This window comes from Euprymna scolopes, chromosome 32, assembly GCF_053919585.1.
Source record: "Euprymna scolopes isolate OS-2025 chromosome 32, ASM5391958v1, whole genome shotgun sequence".
Lineage (NCBI taxonomy): Eukaryota > Metazoa > Mollusca > Cephalopoda > Sepiida > Sepiolidae > Euprymna > Euprymna scolopes.
Window position 1 is genome coordinate 3,704,056 of NC_136513.1, and position 21,224 is coordinate 3,725,279.

At 34.4% G+C, this 21,224-nt stretch overlaps 1 protein-coding gene across 1 annotated transcript in view; it reads right to left on the minus strand.

Annotated features, from left to right (window-relative positions):
- LOC145256188 (uncharacterized) overlaps nt 1–21,224 on the minus strand; it is a 491,452-nt gene that overhangs the window by 173,779 nt on the left and 296,449 nt on the right. The window contains exon 6 of the mRNA XM_080114776.1: nt 1,411–1,535. Within this exon, the coding sequence (XP_079970902.1) occupies nt 1,411–1,535 (125 nt within the window). The remainder of the gene's footprint in view (nt 1–1,410; nt 1,536–21,224) is intronic.

The window sequence follows — 21,224 nt, forward strand, 5'->3', positions numbered from 1 at the left end:
TGCGAGTTGTGGACCGGAGCGTTGTCCTGCAGGAGGAGAGTACCTTTGCTGATCTTGCCCCGCCTCTTGATTTTGATAGCTTCCCTTAATTTCCTCAAAAGTGATGCAGGCTCCTGTAATTGTGGTACCCTTTGCCAGGAAATCTGTCATCACTACTCCATCCTGGTCCCAGAAGACTGAGCATGTCCTTGCCAGCGGAGGGCTGCATACTTGCCTTCTTTGGAGGTGGTGAGTCCAAGTGCTTCCACTGCATTGACTAGGCTTTGATCACTGGATCATAGTGGTGGACCCAGGTTTCATCCTGTGTAATCAGTCTTTTGAAAAACTTTGACTCATCTTCTTGGCACATCTCCAAATTCATCCTCGAGCACTCGACGCGTTCTCACTTCTGGAATGGTGTGAGCAACCTGGGAATCCATCTGGAAGACAGCTTATGCATATGCAAATGGTCATGAATGATATTTTCCACAGACCCTATATTAATCTTGATATCTTGGGCTATTTGGCGAATAGTAATGTGCCGATCTTCCAAAATGGCAGCCTCAACTTGACGGACAGATGCCTCATCAATGGCAGAAGGGGGGCGACCAGGTCTGGGAGCTGTTTCCACAGACTTCCGGCCATGTAAGAATTCACGATGCCGCGTTTTACAAGGTCATGTGATGGGGCATTATCACCATAAGTTTCTTTCATTTCATCAAAAGTCTACTGTGGGGTGCGTCCTTTCAAACACAAAAACCGGATCACTGCTCGACATTTAACAAGCTCCATTTCACACCTGACCCAGTTCAAATAACTGTAAAACAGAAACCACAATTAGTTCACAGCTGTAATTGGCCACATAACCCATTGCACATGCAAAATTTCAGCTAGATCAGACAACTGGAAGTGAGTCAGGAACACGATCTCTCGTACCTTTATTTCCGATTGCTTTTAAAGCTTGTCATTATTTCAGTCCATCTATTCTTTGGCTTACCCTATCCCATATTTTTGCATATGAAAAGATTTTGTTTCAAAAAACTATATGAAAAAATTATTTTCCAAGACTTATTGTCTATCTCAATAAAAACATCCTTTCCGAAACAATCGTACAATTTATTGATTTTGTTTGTTCTTCCTTGTGAAACCGATTTTTTATTTTTAATTTAAATTATAAATTATCAATTATCTTACTTAATATTTAAATAGCTCTATTATATATATATGCCTATCGAGCTTATTATATATCTACATTACAACGAGCACTGTTTTCTTTTCTTTTATTTTAATTGTATTAATGGATTTACTAATACATTAAAATATACTCTGCTCTTACTAATACATTAAAATATACTCTGCTGTTGTTTTAATCCCCTTAAATATATATATATATATATATATATATATATATATATATATATATATTCTTACCTGGCAGCTGTTAACATAAGGCGAATAAAAATCCCGAGTCTCTTCTGGGGGTGGAGGAAAGACGATGCTTTCTAGAACAGCACAAGCTGGCGAGGATCCGACTCTGTGCGTGTATATATAGTAACCTGTAAAACAACATGAACGAATAAATGCAATAGACAAAGTACATGATATTAACAACCAGAATTGTACTCAATACACAATATGGATATACGCTTTTCTGGTTTAAGGGTATATGGTACGTTTTTATGTATTTCTTTTATTATCTCTATTTTTGTATGCGTGTCCATTAACAAAGCTTAAGAGGCAGCTTTAATGTGGCATTCTCTGAATCACTTTTTACATATGTAGGCTACTCTAAGAAAGGATCTGACAGACGGAACAACTTTAATATGAGCGTCATCTACTTTTACCTTCCAAACTATTGTCTGTTTTCTTTCTGTTTACTGGTCCTTTCTTTAATCACAGCATATTTCCATTTTTCTTTTAATATTGAGTATTATTATAGTAAACATCCGTAAATGAGACCTGTATTATTCTACGAAGTAAAGCTGAAAGTACAAACAAATCTTCCGGGGAACATAAAGCAAGTAGGGAGCATATACGACGAGAGTATGATCATGTTTTGCTACTGAATTTACAATAATTGTTATCTTGATGTGGAAAATGATTTTGCGTGCCGTTTTATAAAAACATAATTTTTCTTGTTTCATGTCATGTAATGAAACATTTTTGAAATATATATATATATAATTATTTTTTTACTATAATAATTAAATACCTACAGACACTAGTGTTTCATCCTTTCGGGATTCTTCAGTGCAGGGTGTCACGATTACTACCAGTCGAACGATTCGAACCCCGTGACACGAGACATCTCTGGCTCGATTAGCGGGGGCCGTATCCATTCGGCTACTATTAACCGTGTGAAATAGCGTTGAATTTTAAACATTTTAATTTAAATGTTCATTACGTCAGACAAACAGTGATCAAATCGTTATACGATGATCTACGCATAAGAGCTAAATTGACCGACTTTTAATTCAACGGAAAGTGCTCAACGATAAGAAACGAATTTCTTAAAGGGGCTGTCATAATTATTTTTTTACTATAATAATTAAATACCTACAGACACTAGTGTTTCATCCTTTCGGGATTCTTCAGTGCAGGGTGTCACGATTACTACCAGTCGAACGATTCGAACCCCGCGACACGAGACATCTCTGGCTCGAGTAGCGGGGGCCGTATCCATTATATATATATATATATATATATATATAGTGGCGTCAAAATGAACGCCCGTGCGTCATTTTTTTCAAAAATTTAGGCTTATTTGAATGTAACTGTTTAAAAAACCTATGCCTCATTCGAGTCGCCTTTTATTCGTCTATATTTGACTTTAAATTTAATTATCCTAGTGTTCAGTAATTTTAAAAATTAGCTTCGAACTGAGGAGGCAAAATGAAACTCCGGAACACCTTTTAGCATATCTAATCGTAATTGTTGTTCCTTTGTTATACAACGTAATATTCAGTCCATATACCTTGAGTCTCTCTTAGTGATCGTCAGAAGCATATTAATCTCAACTTTTCTGGTTTATGCAATCGGTAATGATTAAAATGTGATGAGAAAACTGTACGAACGACTGTGTAAAAGCACAAAAACACCGGCAGTGTTTGTGATGCCTCTTAATCTTGTAGTAGTAGAGTAACTTCTTACAGACAATGTTATCACGATCCTCGGCCTCAGAAACAGATTTGAAACGGCTCCTAAAATCCCACGATAGTGTCATCTTGTTAAAATGTGCTTTCTTTCTACAGTTTAAAAGCAGACTGAAAGGAATTTAATTTGCGAAGCTGTGTTCTAAGACGCAAGCTAATGATTTCTGTAAAGAACAGAATACGCCGTCTGGACAGGTATAATGAAGATCATGACTCTTCATGTTGGTCGAAAGTGATTTTTGGTGATGAAAGCAAGTTTAATAGGCCAGGCAGTTATGGTAGGCAGTACGTCCTTCAGAGAAAGGACAAAGAATTTAATCATAGGTAAACAGTTTCAATGCTGCAAGGTGGTGGAGGTTTGACCGGAATCTTGATGATAATCCCATCTTTATGCAAGATAATGCTTCTATTTACATAGCTGGCAATGTCAAGAAGTTCCTTAACGAGCATGATATTCCGTGTTTGGATTGACCTGCACAATCTCCAGACCTCAATGCTGTGAAACATGTAGGGCATTACATCAGGCAAAACTACCCAATTATAACATTACAAATCTTGAAGAACTTTACAAAAATTAAAGACAAGTGCGACGCCAGTATTGCCGGTGATTAATTCAAAAGAACCCCCCAAAATTTACTAGCTGTCAAATTGCAGAAGTGCTATGCTCCTAACTGATAAGTAGTTCATTATGTTCCTGTTGTATTTGTGTTGCATGAATGTTCTAAATTTACATTACATAATAATTTTCCATTGTGCTGAGTTTTTTATTATCATCTCGATTTGGAGATAATTTTTTTTTTAATTGACGTGAACACTAGGACACTTCAATTAAAGGTCAAATATGAACAGGAACATTATAAAGGAATAAAAGGCGGATCAACTGAGGTGTATGTTGTTTAAACATTTAGATTCAATGTAGCTTAAATTTGCGTTTTTTTTTAAATAACAAGTGCGAACTTTCCTTTTGGCGGCATTGTATGTATGTATATATATATATATATATATATATATATATATATATATATATATATACACACATATATATATTATTTAATTTTGTAGCACAATTAATCAGCGCAATGCATATTTGCTGCTGATACAACGTTCTATAACATTCATTAGGGAAGAACCGATGTACATAAATCTAAGACAATAGCAAACTCGTTAGAAAATGACTTCCTGCCCGTATATTATTAATAGGGCCACAAATGGGTGGTAACATTTAATGCTAGTAAGACTAAGCTGCTCTCGTTAGACAAGATTCTCTCTAACCACCTATATCTATGGCAAATAAGACTCACCTGTGAATTCTTTCTTTACACTCCTCTGCTTTACATTCATGCTTGATATGAAGTAGAACAAATACATTGGGGGCATTGCAAAAGTTGCTGCAAAGAAGATAGATTCCGTTTATAGAGCTAGAAGACTACTCACACCTGAGGGTATTTTGTATCTCTAAAAGACCACCATTCGCCCATGAATAAAGTGTTGTTGCCACATCTGCGCTGGAGCATCTGCCACTAGCGTTTCCCTCTTAGGTAGGGTCCAAAAAGAAATTTCAGTCTAAAATGTCTTATTTTGTCAACTAGGCTCCAAGCCTTCTTCCCTCGCCGCAATGTTTCATTTCTGTGCTTGTTTTACAAATTATTTAATGGAATGTGTTCTGATGAACTCGTTGCATTCCCAACGTACATATAATCGACAACCCTGCTTTGTAACAAAATCTCACCCCTTCACTTTCGTGAAGTCCCTAAACGCAAGGAAGTTTCTATTCTAATAATTTCTTCCCTCGAACAGCCAGACTTTGAAATTCTCTTCCTGCTATCTATGTCGGTGACTGTCCTAATATGCAGAAGTTTCGATATAACGTAAACTAATATCTTGTTTATCTTGTTCCAAGCAAAGTAGCCCCTTACATCGAAGTGGCAATATGTCTTGTTAAGGGTTTAACGTGAGCAAACAAAATCCACTCTAGGTAAGAGATAAAAATTAATACCTGATTTAACCACACTCAATTAAGTAAAATTAACCCACTGATCAAAAAACAATTGTTTGTCTGCCTTTTTCAGCTGATTTAGGATGAATCTGATGCGCTTAATATAAACATCTCATTGCTCAATCAGCTAAGAATTTTTAGCTAAAAATTATGTTAATGACATGAAATATTCGAATCAGAAATTTCTTAGTGATTATTCCATAAAACCTCGAAATCTTCCAAAAAATTGATGCTCAGCATACATGACGAAGAACTGGTTTGTACGGGAAAATTAGTGTCTTGCATAGAAACGAACGTCAGCAATGAGCATCTGGTGGAGAGAGATTTGATACTTTTTCCAGTGCTTCTCATCAAGCTCGACTTAATCAATTAATTCTCCAAGGTCTGGACAAGGATCGTGACTGTTACACATACTTGTGACAGGATTCTCCAGGATTGACCATTGAGAGATTGAAAGCTGGCATCTTTGAGCGTCCTTAGATCCATCAGCTCATCAGAGATCCAGAGTTCGAAAACTCAATAAACTAAGTAGACCAGAAAACGTTGAAACATTTGCTCTGCAACAATAAGGCCGGAAACTACGCAGAACTTATTAACAACATGCTAACTAATTTCAGAAACCTGGACTGCGACATGACTATCAGGATGCACTATCTATTTTCACATATGGACCGGTTTCCTTAGAACCTGTGATTAATGAGTGACAAGCAGAAGAAGAAATTTTATCTGAACCTGAAAGAGATGGAGATATGGCATAAGAGTTGCTGGAATGCAGTATTTAAGGCTGACCACTGTTGAAATTTGAAGAAAATATTCACTACCGGTGATCATTCCAAAAGTTCCAAGAAACGGAAGTTCACGTCCTGAAGTTCGAACAATGGTAAAGCAACATGCAATTTATGTGTAATTATATTTATTAATGCCCACCATTCAGTTTAGTAATTAGATGGTTATAACAGGTAATCAATGTTAGCAAAACATTTTTGTTCTCTTTAAAGCATATTTAGGATTATATGTGTTAATAAAATCGTCTGATAATGCCACAAAAATATAATCGGTTTTGTCAGAAGACAAGTTTTTTTGCAAATCAATGTAGCACAATAACCTGATAAAGAGTAACGGATTTCATTTCCTCTTTCAGCAGGGCAAAATACCCTAAGTCAATTATAGATATTTAGACAACATTCAAAGGGTAAAAAAATGTTCCCCAGTGTTATAATGACACAAAATCCTTGACGCAACTTATAGAATGTATAAGTAATTTAGATAATATCTTCAATCTGAATTAAATAATGTAAAAATTAATACATATTGAATTGAATAAACTGGATATTAGAAATCCAGCATTTAATTTAAATTTAAGTGAAGACAATATTTAAAGGCAGCCGAAATAAGAGTTAGAGTATGTCAGGTATGCTGAATTAAGGAATAGCGTATTGAAAAAAAGCGGATGGAGAATACGTGATGTTTACAGATATGCCAGAGTAAATATTTTCACATTGTGAAACCAGAAAGTATAGCTAAGGCTGCTTTTCTCAGAATTAGGTGAATCTAGAATTTTAAGTCATATATATATACAAATTTCCGAATAATATATCGATGTTTATACATAATATTACCAATGTAAATCAGTATTGATGTTCCTACATATTTGGTGACATAATTTTATTCAATGCCTTAAATAAACGTATGCAAATAATATATCAATAGTACTAATATGTATAGTACAAAGTATACTGTAATAATAATACATTATTTTGTTTCTAATAATAATAATAATAATAACAAAAACAATAATATATATATATATATATATAGCGTTTGTGTTATCTATTTTGTGTGTCACACTTGCATCCGAGTGACTGTCGCTTTAATTGTTATAGACTTTCATTTCTTGTAATAAATAATTTTACGAAGAGTTCTTCATAAGTTTTTAATTTCGGTTTCTATTTTAACTGATGGTACTCTAGTAATCTATTTTTTATAAAAAATTTTATCAAGATTTAAAATTTTCTTTTCAATTTTCTTCCTGTAAAAATTGTAATGCTGGGTATGGGGCAGCCAAACCAGCTGCCACAATTGCCCTGTATTTATTTAAACCAACCGAGAGCTCTTTTAGTATCCTCGTTGTTCCCTTAAGTGTAATTGTCTGGATCTCTTTTACACTTGGTTCACCAGGAATATTAGTTAAGTAGGACTTCACGTTCTTCTTCATAAGCCTTGTGGCACCTATAATAATTGGTATAATTTGTATCTCTTTAAGATTTCCGTTTCTTTTCATATCATACATGAGACCTTGATATATCGTCTGTTTCTCCCTTTCAGCTATTTTCAGAACTCCATCATTAGGAACACCCACTTCACTCAAATTGGCTGCAATTGTGTCCCAGTACATTTTATACATTCATTTATTTAAGTTTTATATAATTCATGACATATTTTCCTTGTAAAACGCTAAATGTATTTATATTCTATATAAAACAAAAATTATTGCTGACAGCAGAATAAATTGTTACCTTATTTAATCATTATCAGGAAGAACGTGTAGTAAAGATTGCTGCTGGAGTTGAATTGAAATAAGCGTGAATAAGATTTTAATTGTACCTCTAGTGTGTTAGCGAGCATAAGAGCTGGAACACGTATAAAATCTAAAGAAATATACATTATACAGGGGGATGCAAAAGTAGGTATACAGTGGTACAAAAAAAAAAAAAACGTATAAAGTTTAAGGCATTTATTATACAGACAAACAAATGCTGCATAAACAAGTAATAATTAGCACGTATAATAAGAAACACACGTAATATGAAGCCCTATTTCTGCAGGTATTCAAATTGCTTTCCGTCAGCGTTAACACATTCCTCTGATCGAGAACGAACACTCATGCACACTCTAGAACAAAGATCTTTATCAGCATCCATTTCCTGACAAGCTTCCAAAATGAACTGAATCATGTTTTCGACAGTGCGAGGCTTGCGTGCAAAAACCTTATCTTTTACTGTGCTCCAAAAAAGAAATCCATAGGAGTTAAATCTGGCGAGCGTGGTGGCCAGTCGATGGCGGCACGGCGTTCAATCCATCTGTTGGGAAATTTTAAATCAAGTAGTGCTCGCACAGTGAGTGCAAAATGAGGTGGGGCCCCGTCTTGTTGAAAATAAAAGTCATCATGTTGGTATTGTTCATGTACTTGGGGTATTATTGTATCCTGCAACATATTTAAGTACACAGTTTGATCAATGCTTGTGTGAAGAATAATGGGGCCAACAACACTTTTGCAAGAAAGCCCGGCCCATACTGTTACCCCGGGTTGATTGAGTTGTTTTTCAATAGTGATGCGAGGGTTTTCGGTTGCATAATAAACGCAATTGTCAATTAACGGCACTTGATAATTTAAAGTTTGCTTCGTCAGACCATACAATCTTATTTAGAATACCGTTACCTTCAAGTTCCTCGCTCAGGATATTTTCAGAAAATTGTAAACGACGATCCGAGTCATCTTCCAATAAACCATGTATCAATCGAGGCGTGTACATCTTTAGACCGGCACGATTCATCAGGCGCCCCAATGATCTACGCTCAATACCAAGTTCAGATGAGGCTCTGTGTTTCGATTTCTGTGGGCTCTGAGTGAATGCCTGAGCAACTTTGAATTCATTTTCTTGTGTGGTCACAGTAATTGGTCGACCACTTATCGGTGCATTGTGGATACTCCCTGTCTGTTCAAATTTGTCACGCAGTCGATAAACCGTGAGCCTTGTTGGGGGAGGTGTTGCAAAGGTTTTGACCACTGTTCTCTTACGCGTTCACTATTTTCTGTCTTCCAGTATTGTTTTAATATCCATTTTCGCTGTTCGTCAGTCAAATTACCGGCCATGGTTAAATTGCCAATTTAACTGAAAAAATAAAAATAAATGATTCAAAGTACATGCACTTTAATCGAAAGGAAATTTAATTAATAAAAACAAAAGACTAAAAGTATATGCATTTTTACTTTAAGGTATATAACTTTCAGTTCAATAAAATGTCAATAATTTCAATACTGTATACCTACTTTTGCACCCCCTGTATATATATATATGTATATATATATATATACATATATACATATATATATATATATACATATATATATATATATATATACAAGAGATGGATGTAGTTTGCTTGAAGCATTGTATAGTATGTAGTTAAATGAAATATGTAGAAGGCTATACAATGGAAAGATACAAACTGAAGCAGGTGAAAAAGTTTTATTAATACAAATTACAAATACATGTGTACATATTTACACATTTCATATGCACATTATATTTATATTTGCACTGTGATTACCTGAGTAAGCCGGTCTGATGGGATATCCGAGTTATATGATATTTCGAGAAAGATCTGTTCGTCAGATATTTATTTGACTTTGGTTCAAACGCGCTGCTGTAAACAGCAACAGTTTCGCAGCGTGGCCCAGACGATGGGGCTATAGGAAAGACCTTAATTGGTCTAAGTGTAAACTTTATGAGTTACTGAAAAGAGTGTATGGTGCTCCACAAACACTTGTCCCATCCAACACATCCTTCACAGATATCAACTATGTTACAGATAATGCAAACTGTGCATTGTCAGAAGAAAACATCGAGACATTATTTTAGGCACCGTGTAATATCTGATAAGCTACCAGAATCCAAACATTGATATGGAATATATATATATATATATATATATATATATATATATATATATATATATATATACATCAAGATACATCATACAACTTGACTAATATTTTGAACATGAGTGGTTTACAAATAAGACAGAAGCAAAACAAGTGCGATACAAATTAAGCTTACACCAGTGGACAAAATACACGAAGACTTCCCCTTGCAAAAACTTTTAGAATGGAAACGAACAATGTGTCCAGTATGCTCTAGATAAACTGACCAAGAAATATATAAGAAATAAAATCTAAATGCATTTGCTAAAAAGTGGATCATTTCACTACTATCAGGAGAGAATTATAATTGCTGCCCAAAATCAACGATTCATGGCAAATGTTTTTCAGAATATGAGCCGTTTCATTAATAAAAACCTGTGCAGATTCTCTCACACAGAAGTAGAGAGTGTGAGCTCGCTGGCATCCAGTTGTAACGTTCTGTTATTACATAATGTGACACAATAGAGTGTATAAGTAGATCTAGTGGGCCATGTGTAAAACCTTAAATATATCGCATTGCGGAGAAAACATACCAGAAAGAAGAGTGGAAAATAAGGCATACACCATCTATAGGACTATGCAATTCTTACGGTAAGCACATAGAAAAGAAAATGGTTATACTTTACATATATTGGTATGATGTAAGAAGGATAAAGAAGCAGCCTTGTAAAAGTTAATATTCCCATTGCTAATAAGTTAAACAGAGCTGACAGCTAGAGGATAACGAAATACAAAGGTTTTATACAGAGATAAACGGAAACTGAAACATTACGAAGGTTTCAAGCATTCCAGTAATTATAAGTGTATCCAGACTCATGCAAATGAATTACAAAGACAACCAGGCGAATATACGTCGTGAACCAAGCCCAAGAAGGTTATCAACACTTGCTTATAAAAGGAAGGTTAGAATCTTTAAAACATCTTTTGGGTGGAGTGTCTGAAATAGCGGGCTAATGTTTGTTATCCTGTGGTAAGAAAACTGAAAAACTAACCGACATCACATAATGCACAGCATTCACGAGACATCTGATATACTGCTTTACTTCGGAATCCGGTTATATATTATATATACTATTTTAGATATTTACTTTAGAGAAAATAGATTTACTACTTGAAATAAATAGACGTACTTCTTTAGTACAGAATTCAGTTATGACATATTTAAGTACGGCAGCAAATCCACATAAAACGGTTTGCGGTGGCCATACACAAAGCAATTTATATAAAATTTGTATTTGAATGAACCAGAAATAGAGATGAGTTAAGCATATCAAATACATCAAAACAATCTACAAAACAATATTACTAGTTTAGATGAATAAGAAAATAATATAAAATGATTATTAATCGTACCTCAAAGGAAACGAAGTTGCAAAAAATATTCAAAGAAAGGATAGAAACACGTATAGTAGTACCACAATATAGATACGAACTAAAATATTACGGAGAATAATGAATTCCTGGGGAAAACGTTTTGTTACTCAACTTCGTTTAAACCTAGCGATTAATATAATCGAAAATTTACTGTACACGGCTGTTGCGATAACCCTACATAATAACACTAATGAAAATAAGCAGAGGTTACTAAAGTTCTAGAAATTAATTAATTTGCAGAGAAAGCCATTAGTTTTTCTTCGCATTAAACTACTGATAATGACTGATTAAATAACTGGCAATCAACAATATGACTTGTACGTAAATGCCGTCATGTTTTGGTAATCATTCTCATCAGATAATTAGGTGTTTTTTTCAATTATTTTAACTTATTTCTCGATTTTTAAACTTATTTTCATTTCATGAGTGTACAATTTACTTCTAAGTATTATAATCTGCTTTTATTTGAGAGTTGTGTCCACGTATTTAAATATATGTGTGTCGCCATTTTACTGGGCATGTTAGAATGCGTTGATGGTGAATTGTTGATTCCAAAATACCTTCAAGGCAAGAATCAATATCAACCACTTTTCTGCGATTTTATTGTATATTGATTGCATCTTGGATGCGGTATTGCAACAGCAACACAAAAAAATGCGTCCACGGTGATATACTTTGAGGATTTGTCTCTTTTTAAAAGAATAAAATAGATATATTTTTTATAGATTTCCTTACGGATATGAAACTGCTTCAGACTCCAGAGATATCTGGGTTTCTTTGTCTTTTAAATATGTAGAAGTGCCTTCTGAATAGAAAAAAAATTCTCCTTATACTCATATATCTTTTTTCCTTCTATTATTTTTCTTCTGCTTCTACTTGTTCTTCTTATGATAAAATATGTGCTTCTCCTGATCTTTATTTTGCTTGAGAAGATAGTGTCATGACAACAGAACAACTAACCTCCAAATGATTAGTTAATGCTTGGTAGCATAGGATAACTAGGATATATAAACTAGAAGAGGAAATGTTTCGATAGATATGCCCATAACAACACAATATATACTATCCTTACCTTCCTGAATTTAAGAACAAAATATCGTGCAGTAGTCTACAATAGTATAGTAAAATTAATTAATCATTAACAGATAGTATAATAGTTTAATTTTGGTAACATATAGAGATACAAAATCCCCAAATAAAATTGCAATTATTTATTTATAGATGTCTTAATACAATTTCAACAGGGACCATCTACTATATTATCACTGTCACTGACCATTGGTCCTCACTTAAATTTTGGTATATACAAGCCGCAGTCTTTTTCGCACTCATCAATTGAGACCTTGTGTGTGCTTTCTCTACGCATTTTTTCATCTTTCTTGAATCTTTACGACTAATTGGTGTCAATTACTGCTGAAACTACAAATTTTAAGTGGCGGAGTAATTACACTATTTTAGTTTTATTTAGACTATGCAGTGTTCTGCTATTTTTGCTTTACTTCTATTGCAGTTTCGATATGATTGTTAAGCGTTTGTAGCTGGTGTGTCCTGTGTATTATTCTCCACATTCAATGTTTTCCTTTATATTTGAGACGTTTTTATTATTGTTATCTGTTGTAACTTCTTCCAATCTTTCATACTGTTTATTCAAAGTTGTTTCTGGATTATTCCTAGTTCTCTTCCTATAAATTCTCAGTAGGTGTATCCATTTCTCCAACCTCTTTTACTATTTCCTCATTCAAACGTTTTATCCATTTATTTTCAACAATTGTTCTTCTTTTCGATTTCAAGGCATTATACCAAATTCCATACATGTCATTATACATGTCAGTACTGACAAGCATATTTAGCGTGTGTTTTTTCTTTGCATACAATTTTACGTCACTATAATAATGGTTTACCCGGTACTCCTTTCCCCACTCATAACACGCATTTGTCCTTTCGTAATATAGACGGGAAGGGTACCATACTCAAAACAAAATACAATGACAACAACTTGTCCTCCTTAAAAAAATCCCTCGATCAACATGATGTTCTCCGAGATTATCGTCCCCGATATCTTCTCCATTTGATGTTAATGACACTTTCCGTTGTTTCATGATTCTTTCCAAGAAATCTCGCACATTCGCTACTATTCCAAATATTTTTTACATGGAGGTCACCACTTATCAAAGCCCGGAATCCACTCGGGGATAAGAGTTATTTCGTGTACAGTAATCAATGGGATAGTATAGTAGTAATCGTTAGCATTGGAGATTTGATAAAATGTCTTAGTTAAGGGGGCGGTTCATCAGGAATTTGTTTATGAAGACATCCACGTTGTAGTCAGGTTGGAGACAAGCAAACGGAAGAGTGTTCACTTCTAAGAAAGAAGATTTATTCATGGAATCTACGTTTTGATTTACGCACAATAAAAAGTGGTCAATACGTTCCTTAGTCCAGCTATGTGGATCATATGATTTGCGGTAATCTATTCATGGCATGCATGGATCTTCTCTGACAATTTCAACGTAAATTCCTATCAATAAGCTACTGATCATTAGTTCCTCTACTGGCTCGTAAGCATTATTATTGTTCTTCCAGTAAAGTCTCTTGTTATTCTAAATATTAGTAAATTTCATTTGCCCAAATACCTGTTGGCAGTTTCCCTATCAGTGGAAGAAACGTGATGGACTGATAGTTATTCAACTACATTGCCCTTTTCAAATATCGTCAATGCAGAGCAATCTTGTTCCACGCCTGCTCTATTCAGGAATTACAACTTCTGTAAAAGGTTCATCAATTTGAAATGATATCCTTCCATGCAAGGTTGTAAAGATTTTGAAATTAACCCCTATCTGATTCATCTGATTCATCTCATTCAGGTTATTTCTAATTTGGAATTTTCTTACATTGTTTACTTACTTTCTCATTTTCACTTGAGGCTTTATCTTACTTTGTTTTTAATTCTTCCTATCTTCCAGCAACAAAGCACTTCCGTTATGTTTTTTACGCTCCAAATATCATTCTAAAACTGTGTGCACTCTTCTTACTTTGGTAATTCATTTCCGTAACTTTATTATTATTATTACTATTATTACTATTATTATTATTATTATTATTGTTGTTGTTGTTGTTGTTGTCGTCGTTGACGTCGTCATCATCATCATCATCATCATCATCATCATTGTAATAGACTTAAAATATTCCCTGTTAATTTATTCTCGCATTCGCTTATACTACCATATATACTATACGTACATTCCGCGTTTTCCACATGTCTATTTGAACATACAAATATCTACATCTTTGCCATGGAAAATGACGGTATCAATACGTGATTCATACATTTCTAAACAAAGTTTTCACTCAAACATATGTTGTGGTTTATTTGACTTATATTCTTTCGAAATACGCTATCTTATATTCGAGATGTTTGTAAAACGATTGCTAACAAACTTGACTCTAAGGTTAAAAAACAGTAAATAAAGAATTATATTCGAAAATGTCTGCAAAGCAGAAACCAATATAAATCAGTTTCCTCTGCGAGTTATTGGATATTGATTATGTTTGTGATTCATGGTTCGTGTCTTTAATGAAAAAGAAAAGCTCGCGACAATATTTGTTGGTGAGAATGATTTCTACTTCAGTATAGTATGTTCCACTATATTATTGTTATTTTTACGATTAATCAGAAGCTGAGGCTTCATTCCGCAGAGATAACTGAAATCAATTAAATGTATCAAATCTTTTGTGAAGTAACACGAACAGGTCTAATCGTTATCTAACGGTCAGGATTTTTTAAATACTTATTGCCAGACAAATAATGCCTTACAAATGATGACCTAGATCTTGTGTGTAAAAATATTCGTAAAAACCTACAAAGTATTGGGTTAGTACAAAAACAATATCCTTTTCTCACATATGTTACTTTTGTATATGATTTCTGAATTAATTCATTGATATATATATACATATATATACACACACACAAATATATATATATATATATATATATATATATATATATATATATATAGCCATAATATATATGATTTTGAAGCGCGTTTTTCGCTCTATCGAATATTATTATTTATTACCGTTGTCAATTTTTTCATGCATTTTTTGCAGGTTTTTCGACAGCATGAACAAAATTCAAATCTGCACGATTTTTTTGTTCCAGTTAAAACTAGGTTTAAAAGCTGCTGAGACACGAATCACTAACGAACGTGTAACACAACTATGGTTCGAGAAATTTCGCAATGGTGAGGAGAGCCTCGAAGATAAAGGGTACGTTCGGCCGAATACAGTTGAAACCCAGCATTTGAATGCTGTAATTGAAGCCGATCCTCGCAAAACCAGACGAGAAGTTGTTGTTGAACTCGAGATCGACCACTCAATAATCGTTCGCCATATAAAACAAATAAGGAAGTAAAAAAAGTTGGATAAATGGGTGCCGCATGAATTGAACGATAATAATAAAAAAAATCGTCGTTTGGAGGTTGTTCAACGCTCCTCCTGCGCAACAAACACGACCCATTTCATGAGCGGATTGTGGCGTGTAATGAGAAGTGGTCCTCTTCGACAACCAGCGACGCTCAGCACAATGGTTGGATGCCGAAGAAGGTCCACGACACTTCTTGAAGTCGAAATTGCACAAAAAAGGCTATGATGACTGTTCGGTAGCCTGCGGGCCGTTATTCATCACAGCTTCTGTAATTTGGGCTAAACGATTACGGCGAAGAAGTATTTCCGACAAATTGACGGAATGCACCAGAAGCTCAAACGTACATGCTCGTTATTGGTCAATATGAAAGGAACAATTCGCCTCCTTGACAACGCTCGTCTGCATGTTACCCAACTGACCCTTCAGAAGCTGAAAGAATTTAGCTACAAAATTCTGCCTCATCCACCATTTTCACTTGACATCTCATCATCCGATTTCCATTCTTTCAAATATCTTGACAACTTCCTGCGCGAAAAATACTTCAAAAGCCGAAATGATGCCGAATCGGCTTTCAATGAATTCATCACTTCCATAACACGTATGCTAATAGGATGAATAATCTTGTTTCTCGTTGGCAAAAATGTGTCTTTTTAAATTTTATTTCGATTAATAAAGTTTATTATGAAAAGATGTAAAAATCTTTTGAAGTGGAACGTCAAAAAACGACAATATTTTTGCTCCTAATATGTTTAAACGTTTGTCTTGGATTTACTCATCTTTGGCATTTCTTTATCTTATCGGTCAACATCAACGATATAAAATTAACTACATTTCAACAATAAATGAAACAATAAAAACGTATTAAGTGAAATTCTATAGAACTAAATGGAATGTTTTTAATATATATTAAGCTGTACCCTGTTACACGTTGCTGTGAATCAAATTGGCGCAATGGAAAAAGTTAGAAAGTGATAAAATGCATGTTCCTTATAGGTTTAATTTCACATTTTTTATGAGTACACAGTTTTTGTTGTTCCATTTCCTTAGCTGATATAGAGATTTTGTGGTTTGGTGACTGTTGAACACGTAACATAAATTGTCCATGTGAAAAAACAGTCAGTGTGCAACTGAAAGTCACACAATTGTAAAGATTGTTCCCTGAGCTTTGTTGATGGTTATTTCAAACGACAATAAAATTGGAAAGTGCAATTTCCTAATGTGTAATGGTGTATCCAGTGGAATCATGGAAATGCGGCGAATGAAGATATATTCACCTGTGAAAGGTCCTGTTAAGGTTGTTCTTTCTATGATATTGTTTGTTAATTTTTTTATTGCAAGTCATGTGCCATTGCAAAGCTTGGATTGGTTTATATTTCACAACATGATAATTAGTACGCCAATTTCCAGTTGCAGTACATCCGGTGGCATTCCTGGCGACTCTAGCTGTTAAATAATTAACCACTATATCTGCTTTAAGAACAATACCGATTGATTTGTATTTGACTACCTCACTTGGAATTTTACGTTCTTAACTCGGATCAGCCGGCACTTTTCCGTACCAAATTTCCCACAAGTGATGCAAGATTTCTATGCGGATCGAGCAGTCTGCAACTGGATACGCATATTTTTGGTCAAGTTTAATGTCTTCACATGGCACCAAACAGTAGAGTATTTAAGGTAAGCATTTATTTAATCTGCTGGTTTTGATTGAGGGATTGCAGGTAAGAATTGTCTGAAATCTCCTGAAAGCAATATTACTGCATTCCCAACTGGTCTGACATTGCCACGCAAATCCTGCAAGGATCAACTATGGCCTCAAGTGATTTTTGCGTAACATTTTGCATTCATCCCAGAAACTAAGTTTGCATTTCTGCAATATTTTTCCCCATAATGGATGTTTTGGAGATGTCGAACATGAGATTTTTGAAAAATTAAATGTTTAAAAATAGAAAAAGTAGTTCTTCTACTTGGTAGCAAGGTCGCAGGTATTCCGGATGCAGCAAGAGCTAAGGCTACGTCATTTTGTCAACGAATGGCTTCCAAAATCAATTTAATTAGAAAGGTTTTACCGGTTACTCCTGGTGCTGTTCAAGATAACAGTAATTTCAAAATAAGTTCTATTCTCACAGTAAGTATATTAGGTGACTAAAATAGGATTTATCTATGTTTTGACAATGCTTTATTTACTGCAATTAATTTAGGAGACTAAAATAGGATGAGGGATTAGAGATGGACGGATAGAGAGGACGATATATAGATAGAAAACGGAAAGTGATAGGGAAATAGAGAAAGAGGAGATAGAGATAGAGGTATGTAGAGATAGAGAGGGGGGAGTTAGAAACAGAAAGAAAGCGAGACAGAGGAAAGGGTTGAAGGGGAGAGAGAAAGAAGGAGTTAGAGAGAGAAAGGGGCTCAAAGAGAGATAGAGAGTGCTATATAGAGAGAAGGATAGATTGGGAGAGAGAGGGAAAGATGGACGAAGAGAGATATTAAGAGAGAGAGAGAGAGAGGGGGGAGAGAAACAGAGGCTGAACTACACTTCACGGGCTTTTCCTTAATCAGTAGATAGAAATCCTTCGACACTGAAGCAATTTTGATTTTTGTTACTAACCAGAGTACCCTTTTTTTCGGGAGTTAGATTTTCCACACATTAGAAACCGACTGGGTTATCTGTACTTCACCTAACAATTTAATAAACAAAAATATATTGTAAAACTTGAATTTAACGTAAAAATATTAGTTAAAAAATAGCGCGGTTACATAAGTGCATAAGCGCCAATTTATTTTAAATATTTATTTTCCAAAGGACTGTTTGAATAAATCCCCAATTAATTAAATTTTAAGGGTTGTGCAATTAGTTTCTCGGCGTTCGGCTCGGCTTTCACCGGCGCGTGACGTCAACAGCCGGATAAAGCCGAGCATTGCCGATGAAATAATAACAACTCTATGTGAAAGGAAAAGCAAAGTAAAATTTTAAATGTAGAAACATCAACAGAAAAAAGCAGAAAAACAAAACAAAAAAAAAAACTACCGTTTATTTGTATTTCTTATTAAATGTTGTTAGAAAAGGCTATTTTTTTGTCAAATAAATAAACTTTAAGCAGTTCTTGCAATAAATAATGGCAACGTCGTTCATTTTTACGACTTGCCCTAGCGTATTATAAGCACCCCAACCCCCATGTTAAAAGCGGCTTTCGATATAAACCCCAACAAAACCTCCCCATGTAAAGAACGGCTTTCGAGGTTGGGGGGGGGGATCCGAAAGTCGTTTTTAATATCGGGAGGTTACGGTGTTTATAATAGGCTGGAGCAAGTCGTAAAAATTAAACAACAATTTTCTTGTTAAAGTATTTTTTTATAGTTTCGAAAAGGTAAAACAATTATATATTATTTTTGTGTATTATTTTTTAGCAACAAAAATTATATATACACACACACACATATATATATATATATATTTATATATACACTTGTGCCCGATATTATTCATACCCCTCGGATCTTTGAGATTTCTATAAGAATATTGCTCAAACCAGAAGGTAGACAATATTAAAGGGATTTCAAATAATAAATCAAGCATAAGCATTTAATTTAAACTCAACAAATAAATAAATTATGCAAGTTTGAAACATTATACAAAGAAAAACAATAATGGCACTAGTTCAAAATTATTCATACCTCTCTTACTAATAGTCAATAGCATGCCCTTTATTCTTAATAACTGCCTGTAACCGTTTTGGATATTTATCAACAAGGTTTTTACAAGCATCAACACTGATTTCTGACCATTCTTCAATGCAGTAGTACTCCAAATCCCTCAAATTTCTAGGTTTCCGCTTTTTAACCTCAGTTTTCAATATGTGCCAGAGGTTTTCGATAGGGTTCAGGTCGGGACTCTGGCTAGGCCATTCCAAAACATTAATTTGATTATCCTCAAACCATTTCTTGACTATTTTGGCAGTATGTTTTGGATCATTATCCTGTTGAAGGACCCAGTTTGGTCCTAAATGGAGCTTCGCTGCATCCTGTCTAATGTTTTTCTGGAGTATCTCCAAATATTGCTCCTTCTACATGGTTCCATCTATCTTGATCAAACTACCTGGACCACTAGCCGAAAAGGAGCCCCAAAACATTAGGCTACCACCACCATGTTTCACCGTGGGTATGGTGTTCTTTGGGTTGTAAGCTTCTCCTTTCTTCCTCCAAACGTAAGAAGCATCCATATGGCCAAACAATTAAATTTTTGTTTCGTCAGTCCACAAAATACTTGAGAAAACGGACTCTGGAGAATTCACATGGGTCCTAGCAAACTTTAGACGTGCTGCAAGGTGTTTTCGGGTGTGCAATGGAGTCCTTCGTGGTCTTCTTCCTTTCAGACCATTTTCATGCAGAGTCCTTTGCAATGTTTGCCTTGATATTTTTATGCCAGAAGACTCCAGATTTTCTAAAATGTCCTTAGTAGTGGTGGTTGGATTTGCATTAACACTTCTTATAATATTCCTGGTGGCTCTAGCAGACAGTTTCCTTTTCCTTCCTCTACCAATCAAGTTGTTTGCTGTGTGGTGGCTCTGGAATTTTTTGATGATGCTCTGTACTGTTGCTGTAGGGACCTCAAATTTCTTGGAAATTGACTTGTAACCTAAACCATCCTTATGTGAATTCACAATTTTAGTCCTAAGATCATTACTAAGCTCTTTTTTCTTCCCAATTCTAATAATTTTTATTCTTTTATTGGTTTTCAGTTGATATCATTTAAATTTCTGAAAAATGCAAAAAACGAAATGAAATTAATCAAAGGTTGTATAAAAGCATTCAAAATAAGTATCAAACAAGAAACAAACAGTCAGAAACTCGATTAATACTGAAAAAATAAGGGGGTATGATTATTTTTGAACATTGCAGATTTTATAAATAGCTGTATATTTCTTTTATTACAAGTATCCCAAGATTCTAAAATGACGAAAATGATCAGAAGAGGTTTATTAAGAATATGTATCAATATGGACGTAAACAATAAATTCTTACAAAGTTACACCTAATAAACTCAATTTTCAAGGGGGGTATGAATAATATCGGGCACAAGTGTATATATATATATATATATATATATATATATATATATATATATATATATATATATATATATATATATATATATATATATTGCCGAATCCCAGCGAGTAGTATTTATTTTAAATTACTTTGCTGTGCCAGGGAGGAGAACGTATCCACCGATCGAATTCTTTCTTTTTTTCTTTCTGTTTTATCTCTTCCATCTCTTGCTATAGAATTCTCGTCTAATGCTCGGCGTGCGCGTATGCGCGTCGAGTTGAAACTCAGCGCGTGGCATTGTGATTGGCTGATTATCATGTTACGTCAGACAGCAGCTAAACCCAAGCTGTGGACGTCATGTTCTGGAGAAATCCGAATCGAACCCTGAGTTACGCCTGGTTCATTAAATGCATGATTACAACTTATTTTATTTTTAGTTATGCTTTATTTATTAAATTTAGCCATTTCTGTTTTACTCTTTTAACGATTGTTTTAAAAAGTTTGCTTTATACGCACTTCTAGGCAGAATCATTATTTTTC